Source organism: Arachis duranensis, chromosome 10 (assembly GCF_000817695.3).
Source record: "Arachis duranensis cultivar V14167 chromosome 10, aradu.V14167.gnm2.J7QH, whole genome shotgun sequence".
In the NCBI taxonomy this organism is placed as follows: domain Eukaryota; kingdom Viridiplantae; phylum Streptophyta; class Magnoliopsida; order Fabales; family Fabaceae; genus Arachis; species Arachis duranensis.
In genome coordinates, this window is record NC_029781.3 from 9869728 (window position 1) to 9883272 (window position 13545).

The 13545-nt window shown below is 32.6% G+C and overlaps 1 protein-coding gene across 3 annotated transcripts; it reads left to right on the forward strand.

Annotated features, from left to right (window-relative positions):
• The first annotated feature begins 3085 nt into the window (after positions 1–3085).
• Positions 3086–7449, forward strand: LOC107469008 (D-cysteine desulfhydrase 2, mitochondrial). Of its 3 annotated transcripts, none has more exons than XM_016088396.3 (7): positions 3086–3295; positions 3495–3800; positions 4184–4226; positions 4338–4682; positions 4994–5123; positions 5250–5423; positions 6794–7449. In XM_016088396.3, the coding sequence occupies exons 1-7, from the start codon at positions 3200–3202 to the stop codon at positions 7038–7040; spliced, it is 1341 nt and encodes a 446-aa protein (XP_015943882.1). In that variant the 5' UTR covers positions 3086–3199; the 3' UTR covers positions 7041–7449. The 3 variants fall into 3 exon arrangements, with proteins under 3 accessions (XP_015943882.1, XP_020988447.1, XP_020988446.1); XM_021132787.2 differs by having other exon boundaries at positions 3181–3295; positions 3512–3800; XM_021132788.2 differs by lacking the exon at positions 3495–3800.
• Positions 7450–13545: the final 6096 nt, after the last annotated feature.

Sequence of the window (13545 nt, forward strand, 5' to 3'; positions counted from 1 at the left end):
AAAAGCCCGGTGCAGAACTTGTGTCAGCTCCTCGAACTCTATGCAAATTCACAAATATTGTGAGATCGAAACACCAAATTGTCGAATCTCTTGCTTCTCGGCTCCAATAGAGGCTCGTATTGGCTGCTCTTGATGCGTGTGTGCCTCCTCTTTATGTTCTTGCTCCAGCGTTCCAGTATATATTTCGGTGCCACTTTATCTACTCATTCGAAGCTTAAGACGCTTAGGAAATGGTGACACAGTATTTTCCTTGACTCAAACAGCAGATACTGGCACTTTACTTCTCGTGATACTGCATCATAGGTGATGAAAAACTTGTTGAATGTGAAGTTAGAAACCTGTTCTACGACTTCGTACGTCGTAAAACCTAGGGTGGAATGCATTGATCTTGTGATGCAGTTCACCTTTCCTCTGAATTGTGCTTGAACTTTCCTTAACTTCTTGTGAGTATACACGTGCTGAAATTGAGCCTCTATTGCTGATTTTATTGCGCACGATATCATGGTGTGAAAATCTGCAGCATCAAATTCTCTCTCTCTTTGCTCTCTGCTTGCTAGGCAATTATCGTATTGCTTCACAAATTGAATCATGGAGCTGTTCCATGTGATGAACTTGTTGAAAAATATGTGCATGCCCTCACTCCTTTGTGTGCTTCTCATCCGGACCCCAAAGTGGTGATCCAGGTAAACTTGAATGCATAAATGGTGATCTTCGTATAGCTTTGTAGAATGAACCAAAACATGAGCCCATATAAACTGAAAGATGTGCACGTTTAACAAAAAAAGTAACGGCGTCAAAATAATTCGAATTAAAAACGTTAGTTACCTGAGAGCCACTTATTGCCTCATACGCCAAACTTTGTGACATGATCGTTCCAATTTCTGTAGAATGTGTCTTTTGAGAACGAGTTCCAAACGACATGGCTCATCTCTTATTTGATTTCTTCGTGTCGCTTGTAGCCGTTTAATTTGCTTGGGATCTTTTTTATGATGTGCTTGATACACTACTGGTGAATTATTGTTGGCATGCACATCTCGATGGCCCTTTGCATCGATGCGCATTGGTCGGTAAGGATGCCTTTTGATGCCTTCCTTCACATGCAACGGAACCAACATTCAAATAGCCATTTGAATGATCGGATGCCTTCATTTTTTATCAGAGCGCATCTGAGAAGTGTTGACTGACTATAATGATTCACACCCACAAAAGAACTAAAAACCAGATTGTACCTGTATAAATGGACACTCTCACACAGTTATGAACTGAAATGTGTAGATTCTGTGAACCTAAAACTATATGTTAGTGAACAAAATACTTGTTTGTGTTGTAGGTGGTGTCAAATGAAACCACGTCTCCGAAATACTCGCATGTAGCCCAGCTTCTTGCATCGGTCCAAAATGCATTTTTGATGGAGTGATCGCCTTCAAGGTTAAGCTCGAAAGAGAAATTTTGATTCTTCTCTTTCATTCTTAATAAGTACTTCCCAAATTCTTTGGCATCGTCTTGTTCGAAAACATTCTGTACGTCCCTTGTGATGTAATTCCGAATGTCTTTTTCTATAATACTTAGTTCCTGATTACTTCTCGCTGCTGCTGCGAATGATTAGTATGTTTTGCTCAGTTTGATTCCGGCTTCGTCGTTGTTTTTGATGGTACGACGCACAAACATGCTTAGCTCCCTGTGTTGTTTGAGCATCTCTGTTCGGTCTGGATAACATGGGTGTGAATGATTCAGAATAACTTTGGAAATTATCTAAAGACTGACGTCCTTCAATATGTGTACATAAATCCTGGCTGGATAATTTATGATGGTTGAGGGGTTTGTCTTCAGAGTTGGAGATATCTTGGATTTTCACCTCCCCTCTCTGCTGCATACGATTAGTTGATTCTTAATCTCGTCTCCCTTCTGAGTCGTGTTCCTTACTTTGGTAGAAAAACTGGCAAGTTTGGAATAATTTTTGTAAAACTTTCTAACTTTTTTTAGTGTCTTAAAAATCATCCCAATCTTTGGGACAAATTGTTCATCCATAACACACTTAGACTGCAGAATGAACCGAACATATTTTTAAAGTGAAACCATTGTATAGTACTAAATAAACGAAACATTGTCTATTATATAAATTCAAATTCGAACAACTATCTGCATAATGAACCAAACATATTATTAAAGGAAAACCATTTTATAGTACTAAATGAACAAAGTATTGTCCATTATATAAATTCAAATTCGAACAACTGTCTGCATAATGAACCGAAAATATAAATCAAAGCGAAAACAATGTACAATGCTAAATGAGCCGAACATTGTATATATAAAATCAAATTCAAAACATCTGTGTTTGCAATTTAGAGATTATCAATTCAATTCAAAACACATTCATCTATTCAATTCAATTCAGTTCAATTTAATTTAGCAATTGTATTCCATTCAATTCGATTCAAAATTGAATAATCCAAACCTCGTATGCTTGATAAGATTTAGAGGAATAATCCAAAGCTCTCATTCAACTTATTTAAAGTTGAATCATTCATTATTTTGATAGCCTATTGAAATCTAAAAATGAAAAAGATAAATCTACAGATCGAAAAAGAAAACAAAGAAGAATAGTAAGAAGAACGACGAGCAACAGAAAAAAAAGAAGAAGAACGACAAATAGCAGAGCAGATCCGAAAATTGCAATGTAGATTGTTAACATTTAAGAAGAAGCTTTAGGCAATAGAAATGGGAGAGAGGTGCACATATATTTCACATAATTTGGTGGAGGCGCCTCTAAAAACAAAAAAAGTTCAGAATAGTTTTGTTAGAATTTTTGTATGGATGTAAAATATATTATTGTTTATGAATTTATTATTAATGACTACTCCAATCAAGATTTTATGATTATCATTATGTAAAGATATTTTATTTTGACCATTAAATAATAGATTATAAGACTTAATTTTTATTTAAAGTAAAAGTATTATCTTTATTTAAAATGTTACTAAACAAATAAGTTATATTTTTTAAACAAGAATCATGAAAAAATATTGTTGCGATTCATGATAGTAGTTGCCTTTATCATTTATCCTTGTTGATTGAGCAATGCCATACCTCCCAAAATAGACAAGCTTAGCTCCTTTGCTCTGGCTGGCGCTCGCGCTCTCCCTCTGTACCTGAATACTGAACTCTAACCACAATGAACTGACCGACGTCTTGTAAGATGCGAAAGTGCTATGACATGAAGCTCCAACAATTTCCCGCTAAGAATGTAGCAGTCACCATGTTAAACGCGATTCAAAATTCTAACACTCTTCAGGTACACTATACTTTATCCTTTCCTTTTTCCAAGCAATTCTATTTGGGTTTACTATTGATATTTGCTCCTATTATATTTAAATAAAAAATACAGTGAAGTTGTTGCCACTTGTTATGTAGTTAAATGTAGTTGTTTTCCTTTTTCTCATTTTTACTCAATTGAATTAAGCTTAGACATATCTAATCGTTCTCATGATTAGGTGCTTTCAAAACCTAGATTTAGAAATGAGGAATTTATGGAAAAGATACTCAACAGAAGATGGACACTGCCAAGCCCTGAAACAAAGATTCACCAAGTTATAATACCTAGACATGGATCAGATGGTTGTAATTTCCTATTGAACACCGTTCCTGATTTCGGTCATGGCGCTAGGGATATGAAAAATAAAGGGAAATGCTTCTATGTGGTGCGTGACGATTTGTTGCACCCACTAATTAATGGCAACAAAGCAAGAAAGTTGGATGGGTTGATTCCCCTTATTGAAGACTATTCTGTGACTGATGTGGTAAAATCATTCTCATCAATTTGTTAAAGTCATGTTTAACCATTACTTTCTGTTGAATCATGTTCTTTAACAACCTTTAACCATTCTCTGGTGGCTCGTTTTATTGGCTTTGGAAGAATGGATTCCTTTTTGTTAGATTCTTGAGCCTTCAATTCATTCAGTTAAAGTGGCCTTAACAGAATCAGGGCTCTTGTAAACTTTTTTTGTTACGTTTTTTTTTTTAAAACTCATTTTTACTCTATATAATTAGGATATTAGATTGCTGTATGTAATCAGTGTCCTTGATTTGTTCTGAATTTTTCTTGGTTCTAGTAACTTTTACTAAATTTTCTTAACTTTAGGATTTACAATATCAAATAACTTTCAGCTTGGGCATTTTCTAGGTTACATGTGGTGGTTGTCAAAGTGCTCATACAGCTGCTATTGGTAGGTAATTTTGTTTGTTATCGTTAATATTATGCTGATTTTTCTTTTTTAGTTGATGTTATATTACCTTTGAAATCAGAATTTATTTATTTATTTATTTTTTCTCCCCAGCGGTTCTGTGTGCTGAGAGAGGAATTGCATCACACCTGCTTCTACGAGGAGAGCAGCCTGAAATCTTAACTGGCTATAACTTGATGTCTACATTATATGGAAATGTCACATATGTTCCGAGAAATATTTATGCCGACAGAGAAAACATGCTTAAGGACTATGCTAAGTCGGTGGCTGGTAACAGTGGTTCTGTCATTTCGTTTGGCGATATCACTCAAAATTCTTCAACAACAGAATTGTCTACTGCAAATTTGATGGAATTTGATGTAAGTAGAAGTGACAGAAACCTTCAACGGAAATTTTTAATTGTCAATGAAGGTGCAGGTGATTCTGTAGCTCTACTAGGTAATCAGAAGATTATTCTTTTAGGAGGGGAAAAGATGGCATATCTTAAAGAACATTTCTTAATTTCTGTATTTTAATAAACAAGAAAAAATGCCTTAATTGAATTTATCTTAAATGAGGCTTGGGTCCCAGTATCAATTGAACATCTCAACAGAAAATAGTCATAAGTAATTTAAAATGTTTACAAGAACAGAATTGACTTTATGAGAATGTATCCATTTTATTTATTTCCTTAAGTTGGTGCTTAGTTTAGTGAAGTCTAATTGCTGGTTGTTGCAATAACACTATGAAAATATTGTTTCTATGTACAGGTATGATTCGGTTAGTGCAATACTTATCACAGAGTCATTTACTTGGAAAAGAAAGGGCCTTGAAATTTGTTATAGATGCTGGAACTGGCACAACAGCTGTTGGTTTAGGACTTGCAGCCCTATGCTTAGGGTGTGTGCATTCCATTTCAGTTGAAAGTAATTTCAAATTATTTTACTTTGTCATGTTTCAAAATTTTGAGGCATAGTAGAATGACAACATTAAATCATCATAATCTTTGTTCTTGCTTCCGTGCAGGCTTCCATGGGAGGTACATGCAGTCATGCTGGCTGACAAAATTGATGGATACAAACAACAGGAGGAACGTTTGATTTCTGAATTCCAGAACCATTTTAATGTTCAGTTTAGTGACCACAACATAAATGAAGATGGTGGGATTGTGTATTGGGTGGAACGTGGTCGTCCAAGAAGGTAAGATTTCACTGTATGTATTGCTACTGAATTACATCTTAGAGTTATGAATTAAATATTAAAATTTAAGTTTCGTTGATCCTTTTGCTCCTTACTATCCCAACCTCAGCGAACCCTTCTCTGTCATGCCTGTGCCTCTCCCTTTTCAAATTTGTATAAAACTCATTTGCCTTCACCTACATATCACTGGACTCTTCAGCCTATTACCGAACACAGGCACTATATATATTGACCAGCCCCGCATCACTGTGGGAGGAGGGCATGCTCCCAGCTCCTAGTGTATCTAGATTTATAAGAAACAATTATAGGAGTAAAGACAGAAGACATAGAATGGTGACAAACATTCCATTCTGATCTCTTAAACGTTTCCTGCACCATCTTGGGTAGCACAGTAGTCTGTAGCGGAGTCCTTTATGCGAACGGCATTAGAGGAGCATCATGCCAACCACAACCCTTTACAAAATTAGCTTAATCTTATCCATACAATATCTTGCATCTCATGCCTGTGTCTTTGATTTTGTTAGTCTAGCAAGCGTTAAACTGCATCATTCAAACCATAAGCCCATAAAGTCATGACTCCTCATTGTTGCTCAATACATGCCCAGTACTTCCATGTGAAGTCATAGCACACACAAAACCAAAAGAACAACTCAGCCACTGAGCCTTGGACATTCAAAGATTTTCATTAACCAATCAAGAACAACTCAGTCTCACTTACTATTGATATAACAGCAAGCTGCTATAAAACCAAGTGAGCATTTTACAAATCATCTCCTGAAGTCCTAAGTCACACTTAAAGATGAATCCTTGTAATTTAGAACTGTTAGAACAGTTATCCCAAGTGTCATACTGACATATGGTACCTAAATCTCAGTGATAGGTTCTGATCAAAACCTAGACATATGAGCCTCATTAGCTCATCTTACATCTACATAAACAGATATACAGCCAAAACCCGTGAAAAAAGGGATCAAAGTTAGCTCCATGGAAAATCTTAATACTATAAACTAATATTTTAAATCCAGAAAATGAAAAAAAAAAAAGAACAGCTCTAAAACGGAAGAAGCTCAGAGCAGATGCATCAAACTATCCAAGAAGGTAAAAAGCAAGGAAATCTTAAATAATAATTAACAAAAAATCAAACTGAAAGTTCCTCAAAGAGTAAGTGGTCGGCTGGATGCTAGTTTTTATGTTATCTGCTACAACACCATGTGATAAAATGCTAGTTCTGCAGCCACTTTACTGGACTAAGGCCTATAAAGTATAAACCTTCATAAAAATGCAAAAGCATTAGTTCTAAGAAACTCCTGGGTGCCTATTTATGGTTGGTCTCTCAGACTCTTAATTTGCCCCTTATTTTCCAATTCTAGATTTGGTAATGTTTTGGAAGGTGAGGTGGAAGCATGCCAACAAATTGCTCAGCAGACTGGGATTTTGGTGGATCCTGTTTACACATTGGCCGCTTGGGAAACAGCAATGCTCCTTTCTAGCAAAGAAGATGATAGAGAATCAGAAGTGGTGATGCTTCATACCGGTGGCACGTTGGGCATGTTTGGGTTGGCGCAAAGGTACAGGAATTACTTTGGCATGCTCCAGAAAGGACCCAACTGTTCTTAAAAAGTTTCTAGCTGCTACCCTTTGGCTATAGAATTATAGCAAGAGATTCTGCATATATCTTAAATGGTTCCATTTGGAAGACATTGAAGTTCTATTCACCTGGAGATTGGTGTGTGCTTCTTCAGTTATTCTAGTCTGACACTGATGATAAATCATCCTTTAGTTTACGGACAAATTGAAGAGTTGTTCTGAACTCCAAAGTAACTATCATTTATATTGTATAGGAAATCAATACTACTTTATCTGTGTATGTATCTGATATGTTTCCTGCAGCCATTTCATAGGGTTATGGTTCCGTGGGAATTTGAAGTTTTAGATCCGTTTGGTTTCTCTTTTATATTGATAAAATTGTTTAATCAAGTTAAAAATGATACATAAATAAAAAAGTTATGTAAAAATGATATGTTTCCTGCAGCCATTTCATAGTGTTGGCTAATGTAGATAAAAATTATTAGTCCCTGACATCGCTTTTAGTATTTGATCACTTTTTAAGCATTTGTTAGTTAACCAAGAACGGATCTATAATTTTTGAACCGTGATAACCTAATTAGTTTCAAAATTTCAATTCTATATTCAAGATACATATAATGGCCCACTAGAATTTAGTATAATTTTTTCACTTGAATCATGATACATGTAAATAGATCGAGGGTACTACAATTTACATGGGTCCCTGTATAAATACATGTAAATAGTCGTAGCCTACTACGATTTACCTAGTTGATGTACTCAAAATTGACGGATTTAATCGACTCGTGTAAATAGAAGAATCGATTAATCGAATTCGATTGTTACGATTTACATAAGTTAAAAAGGGACATGTATATGCAAAATAAGAGTTAATAATTAATTTGGTCCTAAACTTATATGCTGAGTCTTAATTTAGTCTCTAAGGTAGCGTTTGTTTTCAGGTACTGAGACAGAGACTGAGAGACTGAGATTCAGTATCGTGTTTGTTAGTTCAGAGACTGGTACTAAAATTTCTGTCTCTATCTCCAAAATTTCAGTATTTCAGTACCTCCAAAAAGTAGGGACACAAGAGACTGAAATTTTTAGAGATGGAGACTGAAACTTTAATAACATTTTATACCTAAAATTCTTTCATTTCAATTAATTAATTCCAATTTTACCCTTTGTGCAAATTAAATTAGAGTTTCATTCTTGTTTCAATTCCTGTCTCCCATTTTGCACCAAATAGAATTCTGAGATTTGTTTCAATCCCTGTCTCTTAGTCTCAGTCTCTCAGTCTCAGTCTTTCTGTCTCTGTCTCTCCACCAAACGCTACCTAAAGTTTCAATTGTCTCTATTTAGAATTTAGATCCTCTAAAGTTTGAATTTCACTTTAGAGAGTAAAGTGTGATCTCTCACCATTTATTTTATAGGTGGGGCCAAGAGTAAATATGAGAGAGAAACTATTCAAGGATAAAACACTTTACCCTCTAAAATAAAAATTCAAAATTTAGAGGATGCAAATCCCTCTCTTTAGTCTCCAAACTTTATAAATGTGTCTCACATTAGTTCCTGAGACGATTTTCAATACAAAAATGTTAATGGAGTGCTGATATAGACCATCAGATGTCACGTTGAAACTTGTAAAATGATTTTAATAATAAACACCACTTACGATATTTTTGAGTTATTTGAGTGACAAAACTAAAACGCCATCATTTTACAAAGTTTAGTGTGGTATCCGGCTGTCCACGACAGTGTTCCGTTAACGTTTGTACGTTAAACATTGTTTCAAGGACTAACATAAGTTATGTTCGCAAAGTTTGGGAATTAAATAAAGACAATTGAAATTTTAGGAACTAAATTAAGACTCGTATGCAAATTCAAAAACCAAATTAAATATTATCTCGCAAAATAAAAGGACATTTGGGTGAATATAGAGTGCCAAACGATTTATTCATATAAATTATCCTATATATTGCTTTAATTATAGATTTTTAAATTGAATTGATAATCAAACTAGTTAGATTATTGAGTTATTACAATACTGACTTAATCAATAGGTCATAGGTTGAATCAGTTAATTCAATTATAATTAAATATATAAAATTTTATTTTCTTATTATCATTATAAATATCTTTTTTTAGTTTTATTATTGTATCAAATTAATTATTATTTTCAGATTTTAATAATTCATTAGTTAATTTATACTTATTACCTTCAACTATTCACATAAACGAAAATAAAAATCATAATCATAGAAATAACAAATATTATAATTAATAAAATTTTATTTTTTCTTTTAAATTTGTAAATATAATTAATTTAATTTGTGCAATATTAATAAAAAACATGTACAACAAATAGTAACTTAGTCTAATGATAACCTAGTTTGACCCGTCCAAATTTGACCAAATTTAACCTAATTGGTTGTTTAACTAATTCAAATAATAATGAATAATCCAATTTCATTTGAAAATAAGGTGACCAGATTTTCAATTCAACCGATTTGATCCAACGGAATTTGATAAGTATGAGCTTGATTTCAATGTTTTCACTTTTCTCCATGAACTTACGCTATCCCTCTAATAAATCTGCTTAATAATAGCTTAATGCATGAGTTAGTCTATTATAGTATTTACTATTTAGGCCTGAGGATACAAATAAAATAAAAAAACATAACATGATATGCGGTATTTCTGATGCAGTTGATCTAACATATGAGTATCCGTAAGTTATAAAATTAAAAAGATTCTAATACTATTAGTCATAGTTAATTATTAAAAGTGAAAGGAAATTAGTGGCATAAACATTGTCTCAGTCTAACCCCTTTTGTCGTAATGAGTTGAGCACCGGCAAACATTCCTGGTAACAGGGTCCAGGGAGCAAACAAAGATGGTTTCTTGCTCTGCTGCTCAATCCCACTTCCTTTTGTCTCTTAATTTAATTTAGTTTAACTTCTTTTTATGCACTTCGTGTGCCTACCCCTTACCATTCCCATCACACTTACTCACCTTATTATTGGGAAACAATGACACCAGATGCTCCATTATTCAATCAAAGGAGCTTATTGTAAGTTTTAATTTTATATTATGGAAAACGATCAAAGTCCTCCTAACTATTTTTCAATTATTTTTAAATATTTTATTTTATATTTTTAATATTTCATGACTTCTAATCATTATTCTCATTGTCTTCCTATATTTTTTCTATATTTTTCCTATATTTTTCTTAGACAGTTAGACAACCCTGAATCAATTTAAAATCCTAATCCCTAATTCCATGAACCATCTTCATCTTCACATTATCTTCTTCGCTTTCTCCTCTGATTGAATTCTTCACCTTATTTGTTTCCTTTGATTTAGTTCATTCGAGATTCTTCACCTTCTCTTTATTCAACTCAGACGAGATGGAGAGAACTTAAATAGAGATTAAGAAAAGCAAAGAAGAAGAATGAACATGGAAGAAAGAGAAGAGTGAGGCATGATGGGGAGAGAGAGAGAGAGCATGCCACTAGAATAGAAAAAGAAGACAAGAAGAGAGAACACAAACATTAAAGAAGAAGAATTTGAAACGAAGAAAGGGGAAAGAATGAAGAGGCAACTGCACCGTCGCCACTGCTGGAGTGGCTACTGTAGGAGAAGGTCATCAAAGCTGCTACTATCCAGAACCGCCATTAATGTTCTGTTCTACTTTGCCTCTCCTTGGTACGACTAACTCTGTTCTGTTGCCATTGTTTTACAAATGGTGAAAAGCAGATCAGCCCATGTCCCTATACAATATACATTACTACGGTCACCTATTTTGATGAATTACCTTCAATGTAAAACGTGAAATTGATAGCTAAGAATCATAAAATGATTTAAATGATTTAAAAGATCATCTGAAAATTAATCTCTGTCTAAAATTCATTTGTTTAATAAATGATCACTCTTATAATAGGTGGAATAAAAGTAGTTTATTCACATTAACCACACACACAAAAGGAATCCTTGCATAGTTGCAAAACTAATGTGTTGAAGTAATAAATTATCAAGTGAAAAGACATCATTATTCTTTTTCTTGTTATGGACAACGTGAACAAACAAACAAACAAACAAATATATATGTTTAGAATAAGTTGACAAGAGAGGACAAAAAGAAAAAAGAAAAAAAGTTGGAGGGAACAACCAGCAAACAAGGAATTGTTGATTGATGAGTCGCCAAACAAATCAGAGATTTTGTATTGTGGTAACAAACTTACATAGTAGGAGTAGCTAGTATAGCTCTCATTCTATAAAAAGGGTGGTCAATAACAACCCAAATATCGTTTTCAGGTACTTTTCGTGATCACATGAACTCATGTGTTGGGTATTTTATTCGATGGAAATAAAATAGGAGGAGGGGAATTAGTATAAAAGTCATAGTGGCCCATTGCATTTTATATGATATATTTGTAAAGTAAATGGGGAACACTAGCTAACTAGGTATATAGTTCTTCAACTGTTGCTGTTGTCAACGTGATCCGTTATTATCATTTTCATTTTTGGACTTTGATGATGAATATTTGAATAAACTTTAATAATTTTGGTCCTTAAATTTGTATTGGGCGATTTCCTCCTTATAGTTTATAGGATGAAAGAGTTTAATTTCTTCAGCTTTATTAGTGCTCGATTTGTATTTATTTTATTAAAGTAAAGAAATACAGGCATTTCTATTTTTTTTAAAAAAATTCTTTAATGTAAACAAGGAATATGTTTTTCTTTTAAAAAGTAACTTGTTAAGAAAAATAGTAAATTCTCTATTAAAAGAAGTATTTCTTATATTTCCTATCCAAATATAAATTTATTTTTATAATAAGAATATATTAAAAATAATTTTTAGAATAATGCCGTAAATTAATTTTTAAAATTTTTTTCATTGTATACTTTAGTTCTCAACAAATTTTAATCACTAAATAAGTTTCAAAACTCTTATTCCTTAGATAAATTAGTCCCACATAAAATTATTTGTCTATATAGAAAGACTGATCTTAGAATATAATTTTAAAAAATTTTCAGGACTGATATGTCTTTATTAAATAAATGACAGAAGTTGATTTGTCTTTTATTAAAAATTTGATGTGAATATCGATATATCTAACAAAATAAAATGTTAGAAATTTATTTGGAGATTAAAATTTATTTATGATTAAACTATTTGATTAAAAATTTTTTAAAGACTGATCTAGTGTATTAATCTAATTTTAAAAAACTAATCCAAACTCACCCTTAAAATAGTTAATTATTCAAAATGTGATTGTCTAGGATGAATATAACATCTCAAATTTTTTAAAATTAAATAATTAATTTATTATTATTTTTATTATTATTATTATTATTAACGTTTAACAGGAAAAAAAAAAAGAAAAGAAGAATACTTGGCCGAAGCCAAGGGGAACAAAGGCAAAAGAAAGATTGATACTATTATGTATACTATGCATGCATTAACATAACAATGACACATATATATATCCATTTCCTTTGATAAATATTATGACACCTAACCACCATTGCCTTGCCAAATCATCATCAACTCATTTAAGCATTTTCTCTAATTCATTCAGTAGTCATCGAACTTGCATTTCAAAATTATTAAAAACAAGAGTAAATAAGTTTCAAATTCAAGTTGTCACTTGAGTTTGAGGGGATGTTAGAATATAATTAGGATCAATTAGAATTAATTAGTATTATTTAGTATATTTGAATATTTATTATAAGAGATTATGTTTTTATTATTACAATTCTTTTAATATCTATAAATATCCTTTTATATTGTATCATTCTAGAAGAGTTGAATAGACAACCTGAGCAAACAACTTGAATATACTCAATAATACACAAATTATAGTCTCTTGTTTCTAACAATTTACATATAAAGCCCACGGTTTAACATTTTCAAATCAACACCATAACTATTTACTTTCCATCACCTTCCCGTAACCTTTCAATCATTTCATAATTAAACGTGCTGTGTTCTCTTTTTTCTTTCTTTCTTTTTCTTAACAAGCCAAACTCATATCATAACTTAAAACGAAATCTCTTCTTAAAAATTGGACTTCACCACCCATCCAGACTCCCTCAAATTCATCACTTTTTAAACCAAACTCAAATCCAACTTCATTCAACAATTATCAGTACGACAATTTCTTCAATAATTAACTCATCATATTACAATTTAACAGGTAACACTAATTTAATCACCTTTCACAGCCACAACTCAACCAATTCATCATAATCACACAAAATTAGAATTTCAACAACTCCATCAAAATCAGAAAACCAATATAAATCACAGCTTCAATTCAAACCCATCATTCAGTCATTCCAAGTAATTATAAATTATTTGTAAATATCCACTAAACTTCCGTGGCATTTATAATTTAAAACAATTAATTTCAAAATAAACCCGCTACCTTCGTACGAAATTAGAATCAACAAAAATTCTGGAGAAGCTTTCTAACCGAATTGCTGAAGAAGAAAATGTCAGAAGTCGTCTGTGCCTCCTAGAATTTCAATTGGCCTAACTCAAAGGGAA